Genomic DNA, 26,862 nt, shown 5'->3' on the forward strand with positions numbered 1-26,862 from the left:
CATCTGAGAGCTGCCGAAAACTTCTGAGAAAACCTCACACCTAGGCAGTCGGGCACCAATGAAAATTAAACATCACCAAACTCACCGGAGTCCCTTACCCTGCCTTGGTTTCCCTAGTTAATGCTCTTTCTCATTCTCTGCAACTTGTATTTCAAATCATACTTCCTCAGACCTCCACCACCCTCCATTTCTCCTCAGTTCTTACCACCAAACCTATGAACCCACGTGTATCCATAGCTACCCTGGACTTGCCCCTGTTATTTGCACATAAGTGGTACCCTGGTTGCTTTCTGGTCCAGGTGATCATTCTTCATTCTTCCCTCTTCCTAATTTACACTTTCAGTGTGTAACTCAGTGTTGTTCATTCTGCCTCCTAGGTATCTTGCCAATCCACACACTTTGGTTTATCTCCATGGCCACCAGCTTGGCTCAGATAAGCTGATTGTGTCATTGTCCTGCTTAAATCCTCTCAATGACTTTCTACTCCTCTCACATCAAGAAAGTCCTTCACATGTTTACCAGACCTCCCCATGCCCCAGTCCCTCTTAATCCAAGCTCTATCAGTTTTTCTAACCTCCCCTCTTTCTGTATTTACACTGTATGCTCCAGGTTAGAGAGTAATTCAAAATACCTTCACTTCCTTGTTAAAATGACTAACACTTACCTGCTCACTATGTGCTGGGCACACAGCAACTCATTTGTCAGGACAACAAAACTATCAGCTTAATACTGTTACTATCCCCATTTAAAGATAAGGAAATAGGGGGCTTCCCTGGTGGCACCGTGGATAAGAATCTGCCTGCTAATGCCGGGGACACGGGTTCAATCCCTGGTCCGGGAAGATCCCACATGCCGCAGAGCAACTAAGCCTGTGCGCTACAACCACTGAGCCTGTGCTCTAGAGCCCGCGAGCCACAACTACTGAAGCCCACGTGCCTAGAGCCCGTGCTCCGCAACAAGAGAAGCCACTGCAATGAGAAGCCTGTGCACCGGAATGAAGAGTAGCCCCCGCTCACTGCAGCTAGAGAAAGCCCGCGTGCAGCAACGAAGACCCAACACAGCCAAAAATAAATAAAATAAGAATTTTTAAAAATAAATTTTAAAAAAAGAAAGAAAACTGTTAAAAACCAAATAAAGATAAGGAAATAGAGGCACGGAAGTTAAGTAACTTGCCCAAAGTTACAATGAAAGTAGGTGGTAAGTCAGGGTTGGAACCAGGAATATTGGCTGTGCAGTCCACACCACTGTGCCATTCTCTGACCTTGTTCCCACTCCTTCAGACTCTTCCCTCAGCCCCAGCATTCATCTTCATCCTCTTAATTTGGCCGATTCTGACAATGTCTTCATTTCTCAGGGTAAACATCCATTCCTGAGGGTCAAACCTCCTCGCTCCATGTCGTCATGTCTTCCGATCTTTCCATTCTTGTTATTATTTAACACCTGTCTCATCTGCTAGACTATAAGCTCTGTAGGGACAGGGAACATGTCTACTTTATTCACAGCCACACCCTCACCACTTAGCTTATGCCTGACGTATAGCAGGTGTGCACTAAGTATTTCTTGACTGAATAAAAGAATGAACAGTTACTAGTCACCATGAAAAATCTATGTATATAGAACACATAACACAGTACCTGGCACATTGCATGGACTTGATAAGTATTTGATACTGTGTTCAGGAAATGGTAAGGAGTCTGGTTTGACTAGTGTGTGAAGGGTGTGAAGAGAGGTTTTGGCGAATGGTTCAAGCCTGTTTAGTGAGCCAGAGGAGGAGAGAATTGCATGATGGAAGGGGTTATCAGTATGTAATCTTGCAAAGGTAAATCTTAGCATTTCAAAATCCCTCCTTCCCAGCCCAGGATGATTTTTGATTTTTCTTTTAACCACATCACCCAATCTCCCTATGACAGACTTCAGCAAAATGTGATTGGTGGGCTCTTGGGACTTTGGCAGGATCAGAAGCGTGCACTAATGACCCAGGTGAAAACAAAGAGCCGCTGTGCATCTGTGTAACACAAACAGCTACCTCCTCCCTACTAGGAAAAGGTCTATCTCAAATTCTAATCTCTATGAGCACAATTGAAGATTTCCTATGCCTATCTCCTTTGGAAAAAGTAAATAATTTATTAACCTCAAAAGGCTTCCTGGAACACTGGGTTAATCCCTTTAAAGGGATACATCTGGACACCCTAACTTCATTACAATTCTAGACTTGAATGCTACTGGGTATGTTTTGTTCTTCCCCAAACTGAGTGGTGCCAGGGAGTCTAGAGACAAGCAGTCAGCAAGCCAGGTTCAAATCATTGTCTCTTTGAGGCTGTGTTTTGGCAGCCACAGCAACAGTAGGTTCAGCCTTCAAGGAGCAGTAAACTTCTCGTCACCCTTCAGTGACCCTCAACGGGAAAACTGGAACCAAAAGGGGATGACTTCCAGGGAAAACAGCTGATCCACCCACCACCTGTACAAACATGCACCTAACTGGCCTGACATGAGAGTCCTTGGGGAAGGGCTTTGGTAAACCAGAGGAATTGCCAACATGTGAAATCAAGCCTCCGTGCTCTGCACATGCCAGCACCACAAAAGATCGTGCTGTCAGAAACCACCCGCATTACAGAGCTACTTTATTCCAAATCATTTTGCTAAATCACATCCCCACCAACTACAGGCCAGCGACTGTACGGGACTCTTGTCATGGGATCAGTGTCTCTGGCCCTATTTTCACACCACAGGAGACATCTATCCTTTTACAACATTCAGGTCTATGGCAAGCTGTTAATTATATTTGCCGTGAAGAACCAGTAATGAAGGGATATTTCGTGGCCTTTGACAGAAACCTCAGACTCAGCAACCAAGGAACTGAAAGCCCTGACCTCAAGGCAGTCTCCACACCGGCCTCCTGCCTGATGCATATTTCAAAGTTTGCCAGGTTTTAAAGCGTGGATTACCTTTGCAAATGAAAAATTGAACAAGCAAAAGCATTTAGTGGCGTGTTATTCCAGTTACAATGATTTTGGAAAGGCTGCTTTGTTTAACCCTAGGCAGAATTTCAAATGAACATAGAAATAAATATCCATTTGTTTCATTATTTTCTGTTTATTCTACCAGGATTTAAAATATAGTATATATTGATCCCAAATAAGGTTTCTTGCCATTGTAACATGCATATATCAACCTACTGAAAAAATTATGCATATTGATAAAGTATTTAATAGTTTTAGGGGCATTCAATATCCAGCCACCCAAAAGATAGGTTGTTTATTTGTTTAGAGGATTTTGCATGGTAGTGAAATTTTGAACTCTGTACAAAAGATAGAGTCTTATTCTTTCAAATATTTCAAACCTTTCATTTATAAGAAAAATGATTAAAACAAAGTAAAAGAAATCAGTATTGTCTTTACCACAATAACGTTTAGTCACTACTGGCCAAGTACGTGGTATTTTATCAGGTACTATTCATCTAAATACTTTCATTGTATACCTACTATGTACCAGGTAACTCCCAAAATGAAAAGATTAGAAACACACAGTCTTTGCCCTCAGAGAGTTCAAATCTAGAAGGAGAAACAGATTCGTACAACATAACATGGTAAATATTATTGGAGTACAATACATGCTAGCTGTACTTGATGTATAGATGTATAAATGAAGCAATTAATGAAGGAATGAATTAGCAAGGATATTTAGGGAGTATAATAAATTCAGCATGGAAGCAGGCAATAAACATATAACATTCAACAAAAATGGAGCATGGAATATTTTTAGATGAAGAAAGTTTCAAGAGGATTCAAAAGATTGAAGATTTTAGCTGTAGGGTTACAAAAGAAATCAGAAGTCCTACATTCAATTTATTTGCATGTTGGTAAACCCAGACTTCAACACGAAACACATGATAATAAAGAGCTAAACTGCAAAATACAGGAAAAGTAAGAGAGACAGGAATCAGATCGTTACATAATGGTATGATTATTCACACTCTTATTTTGGATTTATGAATGTCTATATCCGATCATCATGACATACCTATGTTAATATTTCCAGTGTTGCTGCAATTAACCAGAGCATAAGTCACTACAAGTGAAGGTACTAGAAAGTGGTATAAGGTAAAGTTGGGCCAATTCTCCTCCTTTGGGTCTTTGAAGTGCAACATAATATCCATTTCCACTGCAAAGGGAACAAAACCCTCATCTGTGACTCCCTCAGAAGAAAGAAAAAAATTTTATACAACAAACAGAACTTTTCAAGGACTCTAGGGGCTCAGGAGAAAGAAAGAAAATGACAATAAGTATGTGCCAAAAAATATGGTAAGTTTTGGTCTAAAGAGGCATTATGTTGTAATAGATTTGTTATTGCAGAGGTGCATTCCAACTGTATTATTTTGCTATATGACCTTGGCTGTCATTGCCTCACCAGTAAAACAGGGGTAATAATGCATGCTCTACCTATCTGATGAGAATGCATGCTTCTTAAATAGTGTAAAATGTATGAGATGTTTGAAAACATTGTGAAAATATAAAAATCCCATATTAGATTTGTTGCCATTGGGATGATAGAGTTCCAACAGGATGGTATTTTTCATGTATAAAGGATGAAATAACTTTATTATAGGGAAATAAAAACATATTATAATGTAGGAGATCTCTCTCACAATCCATGCAATAATAGGAATGAAGTAACAGAAATATTCCAATTTCTCTATTTCAGGCCCATCTATTTCTAGTTCTAGGGTACAGTTTGTTTCTGCATTTTTCCTTCTTTCTTTCTTTTTTTCTTTCTTCTTTTGTTTATTTCTTTTTCCCTTGCTAACCTTTCATCATATCTTCATAAACATTTCTAAGGCTATTTCTTGGCTTTTAAAATATTGTTGTGATTATCAAATTTTAATTGAAAACCTGAAGGAAAAAGATCATAAATACCTGTTGTTTCCTCTAATAAAGTCTAGCCTGCGTTCTGCCAAGAACATCTAGAAGTTGTTAAAAAATAGCACATTTCTTTATTTGGACTCAGCTGACTTGTACTTCTGTGGACCTGTCGAAATGTTAAATAATAAATTGTTATCTCTGAATAGATTCTTCCTTGCCCAAGATACAGTCAAAAAACGTGTTTTAGATGAGTCATTCAACCAGAATAATTTCCCTTCAGATTACTAGAGTCATTAGGGGGGAAAAAATAAAACCATGTGAGTAATTTTCCATGTATCTCGGGTTCAATATCTAAAATGTTTCATAGGCCTTGTGCATCACAAGGCAGTTTATTTAAAAATACAGGCACATCCTCTTCTCTGCTTCTGTGTGTCCCTTCCTCTTTAGCAGCTGAAGGCAGGTACATCCACGATGAACAGTGTCAGCAGCCAATACCCCTGTGCTTGTGTGTCATCGTTCCGAGCTAGGAATGAGCATGTCCTAAAAAGCCAAGTGGAGAGCCCGTCCTCCTTTTATCCCATCATCACTCTGACCTATAAACAACAACAATAATAACAAACCTTATTAACAACAATCCAAACAACCTGTGCACAATGCACGATGCAAAGGTACAACTTCTGTAGCTAAATAGAGCTTCAGCCGAATAGCCACCCGACACATTTGCTGCTGTTACTGGGGGGGAAAAGGAATGTTGCTTTGGCTCAAAGCAAGGAGGGGAATAGGAAGAGGCAAAGGAGAGGAGGAGGAAGAACCCTGCCTTTGACAGGGGTGTTCCAACTGAGAAAATCATTTCTCACCTGCCGTGAGGAGCAGGTGAGCCACAGAAACAGGAGAGTGTGTTGTTCCTGACCCCTGCCAGAAAATTCAAAGAAGATTAGGACACTCATCAGGAGAGGCAGTGCCCTGCATGAAAATCTCCAGCTTTGATTTTTTTAGTTAAAGGCGACATTTCAGAAAAATGTATAGCCGACATTCCTACCATTACCCTGTCTTGCCATTCGATATTGCACAGATGCTCTGCTAGGGAAATTTGATCAATATATTAGATTCCTGGCAGAAAGATGCTATCAGACAATGCATGTATGCCTTGACATAGCTCAATTTCCATCTGTCCAAAAAGGTATTGATTTTCCGCTGACGGAAGTGCACACACACATACTAAGAGCGCTTACAGAGGATGGGGGTTGGGCAGGCATTTATTCAAGAACAGGCAGCTCTGCCATTCCTCAGACGCATTCCAAATACCCTCTGGCTTGGTGACTTAATATTCGGATAATCTATATAAACTCCTCACATCAGGATGAAATCGAGGGCCGATGAGCAAAACCAGTATTCCTCTGCTCACTCTTTGAACGCTAAGAACTCTCAGCTTTTTCAGAAAATGTGGCCCTCTTGGAATCCTATTCCAGGCTTACTTCACATGAAACAACTTCCTGAAGCCCCATCTTCCTAACTCACCTGGAATTAATTCTGCATTTCTTGGTCACAGTCTTCTTTCCCAACATTTGGAGGCCTGTTAACACTTCCCTTATCACTCTTTTGTCCTTTCCTCATTTCTGTCAGTCTATTTCTGACTTAGACCACTGTGGTAGTTATCCAGGCTGCTCTTCATCTTCTGGGCTTGGGCTGGGATTCTACTCCCTGGTCCCTCTGTGGTTAGGTGGGGCTGTGTGACCAGTTCTGATTAATGAGTGGGAGTAATTTGTATCATCTCCAGGTTGAGCTTTTATTTATTAAAAAAAAATTTTTTTTTAATTTTTAATGACTTATTAGAACAAATACCTATAGATATCATTATATATATGATATATAAATTAATTATACAATATATCATGTATTAATTATTAAAACATACTCTGGTAAATATTATATATTCAATATGAAACAGGAGGAAAGGGGGCAGGGCACAACCTTTAAAAGAATTACATAGCCCGAGGACACAACATAAACTGATTAGAACAAAATAGGTCCAAGATGGCGGACGAGTCTACTTCCACTAGACCTTGAGCCTCAGTATACACTCATTGTAACACATCAGCAAGCTAAGCGACACACCCACAGGTGCCACGACAGTTCCAAGGATGATCATAAAGGTCAAAAAGTGGGCGGTGGCTCAATTCCTAGAAATCCCCACCCCTTCCCCAAAATAGCTGGAATACTCCTCCCACTCATCAGCGTATGAAATTACTCACCCCTATAAAACTAACAACCCCATACCCTGGTGCTGCCCTCGCCTTCTTTTTTTTTTTTTATTTTTTTTTATTTTTTATTTTTTTTTTTATAGGTATACCTGGATTTAATTCTCACTTCTACCACTTGGTAGCTGGATAGCCTTAGGCAAGTTTCATACCTCCCTGAAATTCACTTAATTCAGTCTGTAAAATGGCATAATAACTTATTATAGCATCCTTTTAGGAATTTTAAATCAGTTCTTGAAATAAAAGTACACAATATATAGACAAGTATGGAATCCTCAATAGATGTTTGACCTTTCATTTCTCCAGTATCCCACCCGCATCAAATAAAGAAAAATACTTTTTAAAATTTACGAATATTTCATTGTTGTAAAGTTAAAGCCATAAAAATAATCAAATGGCCTACTATCATACCGTTAGAAGAAAAAAAGAAAGGTGTTCATGAGAGTTCCATATTAGAATACAAGTTTTCCTTAGGCACCTGTTTATGTATGCTATTCTGCTCTTTACAATAAATAATTAAATTTAAAAGACTTAATTCCTCACTTTAAGACCTTATTAGTTTACAAATTACATATTGACCTATGCTAAATTTTATACCGACCCATGCTAATGAATTCAGTACAGAAAACAAAAAACACTGCACTCAAGCAAACTACATATATATATATATATATATATATATATATATATATATAAAACTTATATGAGGATTGCTACTCCAGCTTTCTTTTGGTTTCCATTTGCATGAAATACCTTTTTCCATCCCCTTACTTTCAGTCTGTATGTGTCTCTAGGTCTGAAGTGGGTCTCTTGTAGACAGCAAATATATGGGTCTTGTTTTTGTATCCATTCAGCCAATCTGTGTCTTTTGGTGGGAGCATTTAGTCCATTTACATTTAAGGTAATTATCGATATGTGTGTTCCCATTCCCATTTTCTTAATTGTTTGGGGTTTGTTATTGTAAGTCTTTTCCTTCTTTTGTGTTTCTTGCCTAGAGAAGTTCCTTTAGCAGTTGTTGTAGAGCTGGTTTGGTGGTGCTGAACTCTCTCAGCTTTTGCTTGTCTGTAAAGGTTTTAATTTCTCCATCAAATCTGAATGAGATCCTTGCTGGGTAGAGTAATCTTGGTTGCAGGTTTTTCTCCTTCAACACTTTCAATATGTCCTGCCACTCCCTTCTGGCTTGCAGAGTTTCTGCTGAAAGATCAGCTGTTAACCTTATGGGGATTCCCTTGTGTGTTATTTGTTGTTTTTCCCTTGCTGCTTTTAATATGTTTTCTTTGTATTTAATTTTTGACAGTTTGATTAATATGTGTCTTGGCGTATTTCTCCTTGGATTTATCCTGTATGGGACTCTCTGTGCTTCCTGGACTTGATTAACTATTTCCTTTCCCATATTAGGGAAGTTTTCAACTATAATCTCTTCAAATATTTTCTCAGTCCCTTTCTTTTTCTCTTCTTCTTCTGGAACCCCTATAATTCGAATGTTGGTGCGTTTAATGTTGTCCCAGAGGTCTCTGAGACTGTCCTCAGTTCTTTTCATTCTTTTTTCTTTATTCTGCTCTGCAGTAGTTATTTCCACTATTTTATCTTCCAGGTCACTTATCCGTTCTTCTGCCTCAGTTATTCTGCTATTGATCCCATCTAGAGTACTTTTAATTTCATTTATTGTGTTGTTCATCGTTGCTTGTTTCATCTTTAGTTCTTCTAGGTCCTTGTTAACTGATTCTTGCATTTTGTCCATTCTATTGTCCATTCTATCTCCAAGATTTCGGATCAACCTTACTATCATTATTCTGAATTCTTTTTCCGGTAGACTGCCTATTTCCTCTTCATTTGTTAGGTCTGGTGGGTTTTTACCTTGCTCCTTCATCTGCTGCGTATTTCTCTGTCTTCCTGTTTTGCTTAACTTACTGTGTTTGGGGTCTCCTTTTCGCAGGCTGCAGGTTCGTAGTTCCCATTGTTTTTGGTGTCTGACCCCAGTAGGTAAGGTTGGTTCAGTGGGTTGTATAGGCTTCCTGGTGGAGGGGACTAGTGCCCGTGTTCTGGTGGATGAGGCTGGATCTTTTCTTCCTGGTGGGCAGGACTGAGTTCTGTGGTGTGTTTTGGGGTGTCTGTGAACTTACTATGATTTTAGGCAACCTCTCTGCTAATGTTTGGGGTTGTGTTCCTGTCTTGCTAGTTGTTTGGCATGGGGTGTCCAGCACTGGAGTTTGCTGTTGAGTGGAGCTGGGTCTTAGCGTTGAGGTGTAGATCTCTGGGACAGCTCTCGCCGATTGATATTACATGGGGCCAGGAGGTCTCTGGTGGTCCAGTGTCCTGAACTTGGCTCTCCCACTTCCGAGGCTCAGGCCTGACACCCAGCTGGAGCACTGAGATCCTGTCAGACACATGGCTCAGAAGAAAAGGGAGAAAAAAATAGAATAAAATAAAATAAAGGTATTAAAATTTAAAAAAAATTTAATTATTAAAAAATAAAAAAGTAATTAAAAAAAGAGAGCAGAAGACCTCAGACCTCCCAAAAGGCAAGGAACCCCCCACGTACCTGGTTAGGGCAAAAGAAAAAACTAAACAGAGACAAAAGGATAGGGACGGGTCCTGCACCAGCGGGAGAGAGCTGTGAAGGAGGAAAAGTGTCCACACACTAGGAAGCCCCTTCGCGGGTGGAGACTTCGGGAGGCGGAGTGGGGGAGCTTGGGAGCCGCGGAGGAGAGCACAGCAACAGGGGTGCGGAGGGCAAAGCGGACAGACTCCAGCGCAGCGGATCGGGCTGACCGGAACTCACCAGGCGAGAGGCTTTTCTGCTCGCCCGCCGGGGCGGGCGGGACTGGGAGCTGAGGCTCCGGCTTTTGTCTGAGCGCCGGGAGAGGACTGAGGTTGGCGGCGTGAACACAGCCTGCAGGGCGTTAGTGCACCGCGGCTAGCCGGGAGAGAGTCCGGGGAAAAGTCTGGACCTGCCGAAGAGGCAAGAGACTTTTACGTCCCTCTTTGTTTCCTGGTGCACGAGGAGAGGGGATTAAGAACGCTGCTTGAGAGAGCTCCAGGGACGGGCGCGAGCCGCGGCTAAAAGTGCGGAGCCCAGAGACAGACATGAGACGCTAAGGCCGCTGCTGCCGCCACCAGGAGGCCTGTGTGCGAACACAGGTCACTAGCCACACGCCCTTCCGGGGAGCCTGTGCAGCCCGCCACTGCCAGGGTCCCGGGATCCAGGGACAACTCGCCCGGGAGATCGCACGGCGCGCCTCAGGCTGCAACGTCACGCCGGCCTCTGCCGCTGCAGGCCCGCCCCACACTCCGTGACCCTCCCTACCCCCCGGCCTGAGTGAGCCAGAGCCTCCGAATCAGCGGCTCCTTTAACCCCGTCCTGTCTGAGCAAAGAACAGACGCCCTCCGGCGACCTACACGCACAGGCGGGGCCAAATCCAAAGCTGAGCCCCTGGGAGCTGTGAGAACAAAGAAGAGAAAGGGAAATCTCTCCCAGCAGCCTCAGAAGCAGCGGATTAAAGCTCCACAATCAACTTGATATACCCTGCATCTGTGGAATACCTGAATAGTCAACGAATCATCCCAAATTAAGGAGCCCTGTGGATGAAAGGCTCTTGGTGCTGCAGCCAGGAGTCAGTGCTGTGCCTCTGAGGTGGGAGAGCCAACTTCAGGACACTGGTCCACAAGAGGCCTCCCAGCTGCACATAATATCAAACAGCAAAAATCTCCGAGAGATCTCCATCTCAACGCCAGCACCCAGCTTCACTCAACGACCAGCAAGCTACAGTGCTGGACATCCTATGCCAAACAACTAGCAAGACACAAACACAACCCCACCCATTAGCAGAGAGGCTGCCCAAAATCATAATAAGTCTACAGACACCCCAAAACACACCACCAGACGTGGGCCTGCCCACCAGAAAGACAAGATCCAGCCTCATCCACCAGAACACAGGCACTAGTACCCTCCACCAGGAAGCCGACACAACCCACTGAACCAACCTTAGCCACTGGGGACAGACACAAAAAACAACAGGAACTACGAACCTTCAGCCTGCAAAAAAGGAGACCACAAACACAGTAAGATAAGCAAAATGAAAAGACAGAAAAAAAATTTTTTTTTAATGTTAACCAGAAGGTAAACTTGAGTGTAATTGTAAGACAGACACACTTTTTGACTAGTTTCTTTGAATTCTAGATCAGTGATCCTGTTTTGTGATGTTCATGGAAAACAAGTTGAGGACTTCATCTTGTAATTGATTCTAAGTTTCAGACTGTGTTTGTAAACAGGATTTTGCAGACATTCATATTTCCTTCTTAAAATATATCCCTTTCTGTTCAGTAGTTAAACAGAGAAAGAGGGTCTAGTGCAGCCTCTCTGGAATTGTTAATGATGTACATCTAGTCCCTAGTTTTTTTACTTTTCGTCTCGTGTCACATGATCGTTGTGTGCACACACGGCGTAGAAGTTTGCTGCTGAGAAGCCAGGAACAGAGCACATGCCGTGGACGAACAGTGAACACCAGTTAGGCACCTTTGCTCCCCAATCCACCCTCTCTACCTTCTCAGTTCAGTTTTTAATCTCACCCTGGGTCTCCTTGTGAAGTTGGAGGGAAGTTTATACAACAACAACCGCGCGACACTACCCTGTGCCCCACTCTGACGGTCAGGAGCCTCTGCTCTCAAGCGAGGTGCCCGTTCTGTGCTTGGATAGTCAGTTATTTGTGTATGAAACAATGTACAAATCAATGTTTTGAAAATAATGATCTCAAACTTTCAAAGTTAAATTTTAAAAAATTTGATCGTTTGCCATATCGGGTGGGTTTACTCTTAGAATCGCATGCTGTAGAAATGCTCAAAAGTGCATATAGGACTCAGTCCTTAGATGTTCTCTTTCTTTTCAGAAATAACCTCTTTAAAGCTGTAACCATTGCTCCTCTGTGCACACGCATCGCATCGGAAGCCGTGCAGTCAGCAGCTCTACACACTCACCTAGCGGGATATTCACTGTTTTCTTTATTCCTTTAAAAACAAGTCCTGTTCCAAACGATTGCTGTTGGAATTGGGGGTTGGGGCGGGGTGGTACAGGGAATGGAGAACTCGGCCTCCCTTTGTGGATTCCTCACAGCCCGGCTCTCCCATGGAACCAGCCTTTTGCACCGAGGCAGACCATTTTTCTAACATGCAGACATCCCTCGTTTTGTGTGAGTCCAGTGTGGAGCAGTGGCGTTGGGACGGCGCAGGCCTCCTCCCCTTCACCAAGCACTCCCGTAGAGGCAGCAGCGGCTTCTCCATCCTGTGTTTGCACCATCCTGTGTGCCGTGTGCCCTGGACCCACAGAGAGTGGGACAAGCACCCCCCCCACCCCGCCCCCACCCCCCTCGGCACCCCTGTAGAGCTCTCTGCACCCTGTCCCTCACCTTTTGTATTTAATTTTAAAGTCAGTGTACTGCAAGGAAGCTGGATGCAAGATAGATCCTATATTCACTGTACTGTTATTTAAGATGTAATGAAGCAGTTTGACATGAAAAAAAATTTTATTTTTTTAACATCTTTATTGGAGTGTAATTGCTTTACAATGGTGTGTTAGTTTCTGCTTTATAACAAAGTGAATCAGTTATACATATACATATGTTCCCATATCTCTTCCCTCTTTCGTCTCCCTCCCTCCCACCCTCCCTATCCCACCCCTCTAGGCGGTCACAAACCACCGAGCTGATCTCCCTGTGCTATGCGGCTGCTTCCCACTAGCTATCTATTTTACGTTTGGTAGTGTATATATGTCCATGCCACTCTCTCACTTTGTCACAGCTTACCCTTCCCCCTCCCCATAGCCTAGGTTGAGCTTTTAATTGTCTATGGAAGAGCTTCTAGAGGAAAATATTGATATATTAGACTTCATAAAAATACAGAACTTCAATATGACAAAAGATATCATTAACAAAATTAGATGGTAAGAACCAAACTGAGAGAAAATATTTTTGAAATATGTAACGAAAGGTTAGTAACCATGTACAAAGAGAGTCTACAAATCAAAACACACAGGCAGATATAAAAACAGGCATTTCATAGTAGGAGAGATATATAAGTAGCCAATAAATATACTAAATGATACTTAATCTCAGTTGGAATTAGGGAAATACAAGTTATAGCAACAATATTACATTCTTATCTTTGAGAGAGACAAAATTCAAACTGAAAACTCAAAATTTGGGGCTTCCCTGGTGGCACAGTGGTTGAGAGTCTGCCTGCTGATGCAGGGGACACGGGTTTGTGCCCCGGTCCGGGATGATCTCACGTGCCGCAGAGCGCCTGGGCCCGTGAGCCATGGCCGCTGGGCCTGCACGTCCGGAGCCTGTGCTCTGCAACTGGAGAGGCCACAACAGTGAGAGGCCCGCGTACCGCAAAAAAAACCCTCAAAATTTTAATAATTTACAGAATCAGCAAGTGTGGGGAAAAAGGCATTCTCATTCTTGCTGGTATAATGTTATTGGAGGGCAATTAGCAATATCTTTCAAAATTATAACAATGAATATTTTGACCCCAAAACTCTATTTCTAGGAATTTAACCTACAAAACTATTTGCATGCAATACTAACAACATTCATTGAACACATACCATGTGTCAAGCCCTGTCTAACTGCTTTATTTATATTAGTCATTTGGAACCTGTGAGGTAAGTTCTATTCTTATCCCATTTTACAGGCAAGGAAATGGAAGCAGAAAGACTAAGTTAACAATTAATAAGTGGCAGTGCAGGCATCCAGACACTCACTTCTGTGTGACACTGCAGTACTATACTGCCTCTCTCAAAGAAATATGCATAGGAATATATATTGCACCATTATTTGTAATTTTTTAAAAAGATGAATGAAAGATGAATGTTCAACAATAGGAGAGATGGTTACACGGCAAATTCAAATTATAGAATATTATGCAGTAATTCAAAAGAATGAGCCCAAGAGAACTGAAAACATTTAGTCATGCAAAACATGTAGAATATTCATAGTAACATTATCCATGATAGTCAAAAAGCAGGAATAACCCAAATGACCATGAACTGATAAACAGATAAACAAAAAGTGGTCTATCCATACAATGGAAAATTATTCAGCCCTAAAAAGGAATGAAGCTCTGACACATGCTACAACATGGATGAACATTGAAAACATGCTAAGTGAAAAAAGACACAAACAGCCATATTTTGCATGATTCCGTTTATATGAAATGTCCAGAATAAGCAAATCTAGAGAGACAGAAAATAGATTATAGTTGCCAGGGGAATGAGGGGACAGGGGAATAGGTCTAACGGCTAATAGATACAGGGCTTCTTTTTGGGTGATGGAAACATTCTGGAATTAGACAGTAGTGATGGTTGCACAACATGGGGAATATAATAAAAACCATTGAGTTATATACTCTAAAAGGATAGAATTTTATATTATGTGAATTATATCTCAATTTCAAAGAGAGAATGAGATAAGTATCTTTGTACTGGTACAGAAAAACGTTAAATTAAAAAAGCAAACCTCAAAACAATATGAATAGCATGTTTCCATTTGTGAAAAAGGAAACAATACATGTGTTTGTAAATGCATAGGAAAGAATCAACAAAAATACATATTAGTCTGTTAACAGAGCCTTCCTCTGGAGAGAAAATGTATTTGGGAGAGAGAAGTGAAAGGCAAACACATTTTTACTGTATATACTTACATTTTGAATTTCCTTACTATAAGCATATATTACTTTTATAATTTTTAAAACAATAAAATATGAAAATAAAAACATTTAAACATAATTAAGCTAGTAAATAAAAATAACCTCCAGAAATAAACCATAGGCAAAATAATACGATGTAATGGCAAAGCCCTGAACTTGTAGCCAGGAGACTTGGTTTCCTGGCTCAACTCTGCCTTAATGACTTGTGGGTCATTAAAAAGTTCATCTAGCATCTCTATGTCTCAGTTCCCTTGTTTGTCAAACAAGACAGACTAGATGACCACCATGGAACATTTAGCTCTAGAATCTGGATTCTACCATAGGTCATCCTCCCTTCTTGCTCTGTTGCCAAGGTTACTTGCAGCTCCAGCCTTTCAGACCATGTTTTAGACAAGCCATTAAATACAGTCATGAGTTTACACATATTCTGAGATCATATCATAACCTTACAAGAAAAGGATCATCAACCCCATTGCCCAGCTTCTGCTTAGTTATGACCCTTTTTGTTTTATCTGATGGCAGTTAATTTCATGGACTTAGGGCTGAGTCAAGTAATAATTCTTGGACAAACAAGATAATTGGCCAGACAGGTCATTTTGCTGTTGTTGTTTAAAATATTGAAATCTCATTTAAGAAAGCATGCAACTCTGAAATAACTTATTTTCCTTTCATCATGTACATAACTTCTCAGTTGTCTTTTCATTAAATTTTCCTGGCCCTGGACAGAAAAAAAGAAGGTCAAAAGAAAGAGAGAGAGTCACAATTGCCCTGGGAACTCGGGAGTGCAAAAGAGGAGGGCTCAATGAAACACTGTACATGAGTGAACAAAAGAATGTCTGAGAGAATGAGAGACATTTCTGTTTCCTTCTCCATCAGTGTTCCAGCTCCTCTGCCTGGCGGCTAGACTGCTGCAGCAAACAGTGGAGATTATGTGCCCATCTGAAGGGCCTGGAAGAGGGTCCTCCAGAAGCAGAAGCTCATCCTCAAAGAGCTGGACCAACTCCATCAAGCACAGTGCCAGCACAAGTAGATGCCCCCAAAGTACCAGCATTCTACACTTTCCCATCTTCCACGGGAGACACTGAAGGAGAATAGAAAGAACCAAGACTTTGGAGCCTGGAAGACCTGGGCCCACTTCCTCCTGTCTCTGCCACTGACTAACTGTGTGACCTTGGACAACTGTGAAAACTGCAGGATTGTCATGAAGGTTAAACAAGATAACAGATGTAAAATGCCTACCACGGTGCCTGGCACACAATAGGTAATTAATGAAACACATAACTGTTTCTCATCTCTTAATTCTTAAAGGACCCAGGCCTAAAGTTTTGCCCAAAGCAGACCTTGAGATCTGCTTCAATAGGATGTGTTTCTGAGAGCAAGGATATAATCCACCCTCTTATTTTTTTTAATTTAGTACTTTTAATGTCATTTTACCCTGCTTTTTTTTTTGCGGTACGCGGGCCTCTCACTGTTGTGGCCTCTCCCATTGCGGAGCACAGGCTCCGGACGCGCAGGCCCAGTGGCCATGGCTCACGGGCCCAGCCGCTCCGCGGCATGTGAGATCTTCTTGGACCAGCGCACGAACCCGTGTCCCCTGCATCGGCAGGCGGACTCTTAACCACTGCGCCACCAGGGAGGCTCCTACCCTGCTTTTTGAACAAGGGTCTCCCCATTTGTATTTTGCACTGGGTCCCACAGATTAGTTAGCCAGCTCTGAGGATGTGTCAGACACTGTGTTCCCTTGAATCCCCTTCCCTCGGCCTGAGGTGAGGAGGAAACCCCAATTCCCCATTCCTCATGGATGAGGGAAGATCACACCACCATATCTGAGTCAATCCTCCACCACCTTCTCTCCCTTCATTCTTTTGTGGTAGAGCGTAGAGTAGAGGTGGGTGATGGATAGGCCAGCCTCTCCTGTACAGGTGGTTTAGCACTTGGTTTTGGAACGTGTGGATGCGCGGCACTTATTTTTTTGTCCTTTGCAATTGGAACCTTGACACTGGGACTATAACGGCCTGGACTGCAAGGGAGCCTTAGCTCCCTGTAACCACAAGGGTGCCCAAAACATGCCCAGGAGGATAGAGGGACCAGCAAGGAAAGGAGGGGAGATCCCTTCAGTCCTGTCTGGCTTCCTTCCTGGCTGAGAGAACACGTGATTTCCCGGTGATGGAGGTGGGTTTCCTCGCAGGGCGTCCTTGTACAGAGTGGTTCTTCATTCCAGGGAACAACCACAGCTGTGCCTTTTGCCCCTGAGCATTCTCAGACAGTGCATCATGGAGGGGCTAGGCAGTCTGTTGGAAAGGACACCCAGAGTAGTACTGTTCCAGGCAGGTCATGGGCCAGGCTCAGAGCCCTGCTACAAAGTGCTGACAAGATGGTAACACTGCTGGAGCTTGTGAATGGCCTAGCGGGTACCCTTCCTTTGACCAAACTTCATACATAAAATATGGCTTGCTTCAGAAACCCTCAGAGTTTTTAACCCAGGATACTTTCCCCCTGTTCTATGTGGCAAAGAGACCAGGAAAATCATATGCTCAGTCTCCTCTGGAAAATGGGCAATGAGGGTCATGAGAATTTCCCGTTGTAGCAGGAAAACTGGCCAGCAGGTTGGGTCTCCATTGAGGCTCAGTCAGGGCAGGGTCAGTGTACAGCAAGTAGGGAGACTGGCCTTGATCCTGCAAAATGCTATTTTCTCCATATAGTCTACTAGTCCCCTGTCAAATTCTTATATGTTGCCTGCAGGGCACTCACTTCCTTTGTAGAGCCAAGAGGTCAGTTGAAAGGACATTAAGTTTCTTTCATTCTGAGTCCTCCAGTGTCTTAAGGACAATGCATCAGACCCTTGGGCTAGAACTAAGTCAGGTCCTAGGAATGCTGGCCTTCGTCACCAGGCCTGATGCACAGCCTGGCTCATAAGAGATGGTCTTCACCGGCTAAAGCACTTCTGGAGAAAATGACACAATGGTGCACAGGCACCACTACAAGCGCTGGGTCTCCAGCTTCTGCTGGTCTCACAGTACTTAAAGTGCTGTTCCTTGCTTTGTTCACTTTCCCTTTCCCCTGAGTGACCATCCAAACTTTCACAAGTTCCAACCTCCTGCCCAACCTCCATACCCCTCACCCTGAGCAGATTCCTCACCGCCTATGAATTTAACCACACCCATCCTTAACGTCAGCTACTCTCTCTTATCTCGGAGGCTGGCTGAAGTTTCCCTTCCTCTGTCAAGGCCTCCACCCGTGTCCTTAACCCCCTCGTACTCACTCAGGAGACTTCCCTCCTCAGCTTCTCTCCTCTTTCCTACCTTTGCTCTCTGCTGCTCGTTCTTCCTCCTTTCCCAGTCTCTCTGAGAGTGAAACCAACTGACACTCCTTTCCTAGACTTTATCCTCCTCTATTTTGTGCCTTTCTCTCTCCTTCTGAACCAGTTCTGCTCCAATCTAGACAAGGTGGGAGGCTCAGGGAGGCCAGGAGTCAGGGTCTGGGTACCCAGATGGGGAGGGGCTGGAGTAGAGCTCCAGGACATGGAACAAAAAGGGAACTGAGGGCAGCATCAGGTGAAATAGGCTGAGAACAAAAGAGATGGTCAAACACTGTATCAATCCAAAATACACTGGGCAGAGAGGGGAAAAGTGGATGGGAGTTAAAGGATCTATGACTAGAAACAGGAAGATAGAGCCAAAAGTTGCAGGAAATTGGAAGGGAGCCAGAGCAGAGAGATTTCTCAAGGTGCAGACACCTAGTCTAGCCTCCATTTATAGGGGAACTGTGGCCTTGCCCATGGGTGGAGAGGGAGCAATTAAGGATGCCAGGCCTGTCTGGACAATTTTCCTCCTCTGTTAGTCTCCTTAAAAGGATAATCAGTGAGCACTGCTCTATTTCTTTAGTCCACCTTCACTTTAAAACTCACTGCAGGGCTTCCCTGGTGGCGCAGTGGTTGAGAGTCCGCCTGCCAATGCAGGGGACACGAGTTCGTGCCCTGGTCGGGGAAGATCCCACATGCCGCGGAGCAGCTGGGCCTGTGAGCCACGGCCGCTGAGTCTGCATGTCCGGAGGAGCCTGTGCTCTGCAACGGGAGAGGCCACAACAGTGAGAGGCCCGCGTACCGCAAAAAACAAACAACAAACAAAACTCTCGGGAAGCAATCACCAATGGTCTCTGCGTTGGTTCTTCTCTGAAAAACTCCCTCATGAGTTTTTCCTCCTCCTCTTCCTCCACTGCACAGTACCAAGTTTGTTTTAGGCTCTTCTAACCACACTCACAATCATTAGGCGTTTTCTTCTACTGTTGTGTATTTTAAATAACAGTTTTGCTGTTAACTTCTAAATCTAGAACTCTGGTCCTTCTTTCTCTCCTGGTCATCAGACACACATCTGAACTGTTTGGCTCTGAGATCCCCAAAATGTTACTTGTGTGTACATTGTTGGTCAGAAGTGTCATGTGGCAAATGCAAGAACGGAAAGGGCTGCAGGATAAGGAAAGAAAACATAATGAGTGCCTACAAACAAGCTGTCAGGTCAAGTTATTTCTAAAAGAACAGGGATTTTAAACTTTTCTCTAAGGTGTTTACACACTCCCCAAATTCCTGTATAGGATAACTAAATTAAACTATCCTTGAGTATATGCCTGACTTTACCTCTTTCCTAACTGGGGCACCAAGAGTAGACTTGGGTCATAGAACTGTCACATCTGGGGCATTGTCTTTAAGGGAACTTATACTGAAAGTGGGCTTCTCTGTCCAACTGGCAAATTCTTTCGATTCTGTTAGCTTTAATTCCTCTGAAAGAGAATCTCATTGGCACAGCTAATCTTTGCATCCCAGGCCCTCCTTGGGAGGGAGTTCCTGCTTTTGCCTGGGAAGTCAGCAAAGGCTTCACAACGGCTGTGACATTTGAGATAGCCTTAAAGGATGATAGGTGCTGGGGGTAATTGTGTGTGTGTGGCAATTTCAGAATTTTGCAGCATTATTCTAAATCTAGAGCCTTCATTCAACTATTGTTTACTTTTTTCTTTTTCTAAATCATAAGAGTCACTTTTATTCTTAAAAAAACTCCACATCTGAAGGAACTAGAATGAGTCTCTCTCCCTTATTTTGGTAGGGACACTTAACAAAGTCTAGAATAATATTCTCCCATTCATTCATTCATTCATTCACTCAGTAGTCAGTGCCTGCTATAGGCTAGAGCATTTTTTACAGGTTATAAAATGCAGTTTACAGATTATTTTGTTTAAGCCTTATAACCACACTACCTCAGTAGTTATTGTTACAAAATACATTTAATTCAGAAAACTGAGGATCTAGGGAGTTAAGTAACTTATTCAAGATCAAATCATAAGTATAGTGGGGGAGGGGAGACTTGCATCCAGGTTGAATCTCCAAAAACTATGTACCTTCCACTGCACCACACTGGGATGACTCACAAAATGGTGTGTTAGATCTGATATAATTGAACTATGTATCAGTAACTTGCCATCAGTCACTACCAGCTAACATCTGACATATGTTAGCTGAACATTTTCCTAAACTGAGAGTTCAAATTATATAACCAAAATGAGTACTCTTCTAAAATAATTCTACAAGTCTGAAAAAGTTTTCTAAGCAGATTAAGAAATAAATTTGCTTATTTTTAAAACAAGTATATATATATATATATATATTTTTTTTTTTTTTTGCTGTATGCAGGCCTCTCACTGCTGTGGCCTCTCCCGCTGCGGAGCACAGACTCCAGACACGCAGGCTCAGCGGCCATAGCTCACGGGCCCAGCCGCTCCACGGCATGTGGGATCTTCCTGGACCAGGACACGAACCTGTGTCCCCTGCATCGGCAGGCGGACTCTCAACCACTGTGCCACCAGGGAAGCCCAAAATAAGTATATTTTTAATGAGTAATAGAAAAGTCTGTCTCTCTAGCATTTGTCCTTTTCTTCTGTCCTTAGAAGCATATAGATAATGTTTATTAATATATAATAATGCTGCCTTCCACATTATGAACTAGTAATTCCTGCTTATGTTTGCTTTTGGCCAACTCAGTCCATTTGATTGTAGGGCTAAGAAATCAGTTCAATCCTTGTGAGTAACTTTATTTTTGCATCCCCTTTCTCTTTTGGATTGGAAAAGTAACAGATGCTTATTGTATAAAAGGCAAATCATACAGATGTCTTAGGAAGAAAAAGCCCTGGCAATCCGACCCCCAGACGTAACAGCTATTAATAATGTGGTACAGAGTCTTTCAAATTTCCTCATTCATATACCAACACATACTATATTTACACATATTTTTCCATAAGTGAGATCTGCCATACATACTGTTCGGCAATTATTGTTTGTTTTTTGACAAACAAACAGCTATCGTTCTTTGTCAGTATCTATAGATTGATCTCAGCTTTCAGATAGCTTTTGACAAAGGAAAACATCCGTTTCACAGAAACAGAATGAGTTTCAAATGTTTTGCCAATGCCTGCCTTAATCAAAACAAAGCCTGGGTGAGAAAGTGGGGCTAAGTGCTATATACTGAAAAAAATCAGCATAGCTTAATAGTTGTTCCTGTTACACAATATGTTGTTGTAACATTCAGCCTTAAAAAAAAATTAGGCCATTACATCCACTTTTTGAATTAGCAGCCAATGGACCAGAGGTGAAATGAGGAACGTTTTGGAAAATACCCTCTCATGGGGTTGCCTTCAGGTAGTGTATTGTAAGGCTCTGAGGCATTTCAACAGCTTGCCACTAGCTAGAAACATACTTCCCAACACCTCAGCACTGATCTGTTAATGCCTCTCATTTAGTGAGAAACACAAGACAGATGAGTCAGTGTGCTGGGCAATTAACCCGTCAGGGGCTTTCTTCCTGAGCCTGGGATAACAGGCAGAAAAAGGAATGTAATCCTTAATGACTAACAAAGGGCACTGCTGGAGGGATGGGAACACACACGTACAAGGCATGTGATGGGCTCTCTTTTTCCATCTGGAACTACCTGCCAGTCATCTCCTGAACTTACACAGATTTTTGCCATAGATTGATCTTGCCTGGGAATGAGATAAGTTTTTTCCCAGCTGTCTTGGAAATGGGAACTGACATATGTGATAGACTACACTCACAGAAGGCTGTATGTCTAATATTCCAGGTCTTGGACTGTCCATAAAGAGCCAAAGAAGTAGCCTAACACCTGCCAGCATTTTATAGGACACAAAAGAGAATATATGTTCTCACGCTGAGCCATAAATATCAACATTGGTCCAGGGATTACCTGAAATTTAGCCTTCTGGAACCCAAGTCATAGGCGTCAGAAAACTGAATATGCTATGTTCTTTTTCATGTTTTTACATAGCTTTGAGGCTTGTCAGGGAATCCTGAGGCTGGACTTACAGGAAGCAAATGTTTTGTAATAATGCTTTACTAGTATTTTTCAAAACACTTTTTTTCCCCCTTCCCTCCATATTATTTCTTTATTCCCTGAGATATTTTGCTTTGATTCCTGGTTTGGGAATCTTCATTTTTCAAATGAAAAGTTTAATAGTGCAAAATATTTAGAAGCTAATTCTTCTTCCTTTCCCCTAAATCTTTGGTTTGCTGTCATTAAGACAAGATCTGACAAGCAGGCTGCTGGAAGTTTTCTACACTCTCTCAGTGTAAAACTGTGGGAGTAATAAAGTAAGTTTCGGAGGGATAAAAGGAGGACAATGGAAACTTCTTAAGCTGTCTGTGAAACTGTCTTAAGTTTTCAGCAATTATTCTCATTAATAATGTTTAGGTTAATAATTATTAGGGTGACTAAATGTCCCAGGTTGCCCAGGATAGTCCTGGTTTATGCCCGTGGGGCCAATATAATTATTAATAGCATCCCCTTTCTCTTTCGAAAGTGTTCTGGCTTGGACACTAAATTACATGATCATTGTTAATCATATAAGACAGTATTCTGCCAGCACAATGGAAGTAGGGTCATGTAACAACTGTACACTGAACAGTATATTAATTGTATATTAAACAATGGCAGTTTTCTGTCAAAATTGAAAGTGCACATATCCTTCATCCTAGAAATTTCCCTTCTTTGAATCTATTCTATAGAAATTCTCATGTTATGAGCAGATTATATACATACAGATCATGCACACACACACACACACACACACACATACACAAGAATGCTTAGTGAAAATTGGAAAAGATCTAAATGTTTATCAGTAGTCTAGTTAAACACAACGGAGTCCTATGTAATTATTATAAAATAAGGTGGTAGATCTATATGTGTTGATGAGATGATGAAATATTCATGACCTATTTTTAGTTTTTAAAGATTTATTATTTATTTATTTTAATTTTTGGCTGCATAGGGTCTCAGTTGCAGTACGTGGGATCTTCCGTTGCGGCACGCCGGATCTTTCGTTGAGGAGCATGGGCTTCTCTCTGGTTGTGGTGCGCGGGCTTCAGAGCTCATGGGCTCTGTAGTTTGCGGCACACGGGCTCTCTTGTTGAGGCGCGCAGGCTTAGTTGCCCCGCGGCATGTGGGATCTCAGTTCCCTGACCAGGGATCGAACCCGCGTCCCCTGCATTGGAAGGCAGATTCTTTACCACTAGACCACCAGGGAAGTCCCTCACGACCTATTTTTAAATAAAAAAAGCAAGTTGTGGAAATATATATGTGGCAGTGCTTGCTATGGCTGGCTCTGAGTAGGTTCAGATGAGGTTCTCTCATAATCTCCTCCAGTTCCCACCGCCACCCCCCCAAACCAGGCCAAATCAACGTCAGCCTGAACACTAACTGCTTACTATGCAAATGAAGCTTCTCTCCTAGCCTTTCCATTTAACCAGATTGCGGCCCCCTCCCCTCAAACACACACAGACACATCCTCTCCAATATACTGTGTTGGCCAGAAAGTGCCTTTGCTTTTTAAGTAAAAATGGAAGACACATTTTTCATTTTCACCAAGAAGTTTATTGAACAATGTATTCACCCTTTTGTTCCCCTACCTTCTGCCATTTTTCAGGCAATTTCATAATTCCATCTTCCCAAAACTTTTAATCTTTTTGAGCAAAGAACTGTTCCAGGTGACTTTTACAGTCTTCCAGGGAATTGAAATTTTTTCCATTAAGGGAATTTTGTAAATGCCAAAATAAATGGGAATCCAAAGGTGCAATGTCTGGTGAATATGGCGGATGAATCAGAACTTCCCAGCCAAGCTGTTAACAGTTTTGCCTAGTCGTCAAAGAAACATGTGGTCTTGCATTATCCTGATGGAAAATTATGCATTTTCTTTGACTAATTCTGGAAGCTTTTCGTTGAGTGCTGCTTTCAGTTGGTCTAATTGGGAGCAGTACTTGTTGGAATTAATCGTTTCATTTTCCAAAAGGAGCTGGAATAGAAGACTCCCTTCCAGTCCCACTATATACACAACACCACATTCTTTGGAAGACGACTGGCCTTTGGTGTGGTTGGTCGTGGTTCATTTCGCTTGCCCCATGATCTCTTCTCTTCCACATTATTGTACAGTTTCCACTTTTCAACCCCCATTCACAATTTGTTTGAAAAACGGAACGTTTTTGTTACGTTTAGTAGAGAATTGCATGAGGAAATATAGTCAAGAAGGTTTTTTTCCCTTAACTTATGTGGAACCCAAACATCAAAGCGATGAACATAACCAAGCTGGTGCAAATTATTTTCAGTGCTTGAGTTGGATGTTTTGAGTATGTCGGCTATCTCCTGCATGGTATAATGTTGACTGTTCTCAATTAATGTCTCGATTTGATCGCTATCAACTTCAACTGGTCTACCCCACCATGGAGCATCGTCCAGCAAGAGATCTCCATCATGAAACTTCACAAACCACTTTTGACATGTTCAATCAGTCACAGCACCTTCTCCATACACTGCACAAATCTTTTTTTACCTTTCAGTTGAGTTTTTACCTTTCTTGAAATAATAAAGCATAATATGCTGAAAATGTTGCTTTTTCCTTCCATCTTCAATATTAAAATGGCTACACAAAAATCCAACCATTTTGATGTCTTTTTTTAAATGCTCGTTGATATGACAGCTTTCACATCTAACAAAATTGTTTCAAATGAAGTTAAAGACAGCTAAGTGCTGCTAGAGCTATCTTACTGAATAAACCAAACTAACCTTTTGGCCAACCCAATAGAAATTCTGGAGAGGCCATAATCTGCAATACAATCTTCTTGTTCTAATATGTATATTGGAAAGAGATTTGCAAAGCTTTGGATGGTAATTACTTCTGGGGAGCAACTGTTATTCCCTTCTGTACTTTTATTTTAACTCATAAGCATATATTTTATGTTTATAATTTTAAAAATTAGTTTAGAAGGAATACATGAGTAGTTTGCCATATAAAATTGTATATTTTAGGTGCATCTAGGGCATCTGGAAACTCTTAGAGAAAATGAATAGGGAGCCAGACCTCTGGCATTTTTCCTGTAAATATACTTTGGAGTGGATGTGGCATATTCTATACTTATCTCCCAATTATCAGGCTAACTGAGGAAATAAAGTTGAGATGTAGCTTTTCGTTTCCAACTTTTTCATAATCATTTAAACTGGATCAGTTAAACAGATGCATTGGTTGCTTGCTCTGAATCTCTTTGGAAGTAGATTATGAAACAACTACTGGAAAAAGAGTTAAACAAGAAACAAAAGAAAAATAAGCTGATATAAAAATCTAGGGTTGGAACTGTGTCTTTCGCTGGAATTTCATGGAGCACACCGGGGTCTCAGGGAATCTGTATGGGACCAGCAAAGCGGCCGTGAGGGCGGTGCAAGCCGTGAACCGCATCTGCTTGTTGGACGTAGTCCTGCAGGGCGTGCGCAACATCGGGAAGACTGACCTGCGGCCCATCTGCATCTTCCTGCGGTCGCCCTTGCTGGACCGCCTGGAGCAGCGGAACACAGACACGGAGCAGCGGAACACAGACACAGGGCAGAGCCTGGCCGCCGCCCGGGCCGACGTGAAACCTGGAGAGCAGCAAGGAGCCCGGCCTGTTTGACCTGATCATGGGCAACGACAGCCTGGACAAGGCCTACTGGGCCCTGAAGGAGGCGCTCTCCGAAGAAATGAAGAAGGTTCAAGGAACTGGCCCCTCCTGAGGAGGTCTGCCAGCTCTGTCCCCCCCCAACGCCTACCCCCCCGGGGCCTGGGGCCTGGCATCCAACCCCTGCGGGCCAGGGTGGCTCTGTTCGCCTCGGCTAGCGCCCTGGGGTGCGGGTGCTGCCCATCCCCCTCGCTACCCCGCTGCGGTTGTTGAAGGACCTTACCACCCCCCAACCCTCCACCCTTCTCCCCTCACCCTGTTCTCCTCACACCCCTTCCCCCCTCGACTCCCTCCCTGCCCCCAACCCAGCTTGCCTCGTATCCACGGGCTCCCCACTCCCAGCTCTGTCTCACCTCTGCTCTCATCTCTGTTCTCCTATACTCTCTTATAGGGCTTAATTTATTCTATTTCTGTTTGTTTCATCATTTGCGCCAATCCCTGCTGCCACCCCCTAGTTGGATGGTAGCTTCCTTCAGAGCAGGGACTGATCCACATTCAGATTGGAAGCAAAGGTGCCCGGCACAACACTTGGCACGTAGTAGGCACTTATACATCTTTGTTTAATAAATGAAACCTTGGCATAAAAACAAAACAACAAAAATTCCTCACCTCTAGCTCTACAGAGAACCCTGGCAACCATTTAAAGTTCCCCCAGGGAAGGGATACTCTTGGGCAGGTACAGCCTTGTTTTGGGTTGGCTCAGTGACTGAAGTTCATAAGTTTCTCTGCATTTTTTCCCCTGTTGGGTATTGGATTGAAGTGCTTTTTGTAACTGTCACATTTTGCAGTTTCCCTAACCTTTCTTCTGGGAAATTAGAGTTAGAGCTTTGGAACTAATGGGGTGAAACAACACGCATTCTGCGTACACCTATTGTTATTGGTGGCTTAGCTGTGCACAACACTCTGGATGAACTGGCTCAGGAGACACAGTGACTCATGTCATTTTCCCTGTAACCAGAGGTGACCTGGAGCACTTCAAGCCAGGAGGAAATTAGTTTCTCACCCT

At 42.6% G+C, this 26,862-nt stretch overlaps 1 protein-coding gene across 1 annotated transcript in view; it reads left to right on the top strand.

Annotated features, from left to right (window-relative positions):
- LOC101274104 (guanylate kinase-like) overlaps positions 1 to 25,911 on the top strand; it is a 33,695-nt gene extending 7,784 nt beyond the window's left edge. The window contains 3 exon segments of the mRNA XM_049707065.1: positions 15,695 to 15,859; positions 25,491 to 25,772; positions 25,774 to 25,911. Coding sequence (XP_049563022.1) covers positions 15,695 to 15,859; positions 25,491 to 25,772; positions 25,774 to 25,911 — 585 coding nt within the window.
- The last annotated feature ends 951 nt before the right edge of the window (positions 25,912 to 26,862 follow it).

Source organism: Orcinus orca, chromosome 1, assembly GCF_937001465.1.
Source record: "Orcinus orca chromosome 1, mOrcOrc1.1, whole genome shotgun sequence".
NCBI lineage: Eukaryota > Metazoa > Chordata > Mammalia > Artiodactyla > Delphinidae > Orcinus > Orcinus orca.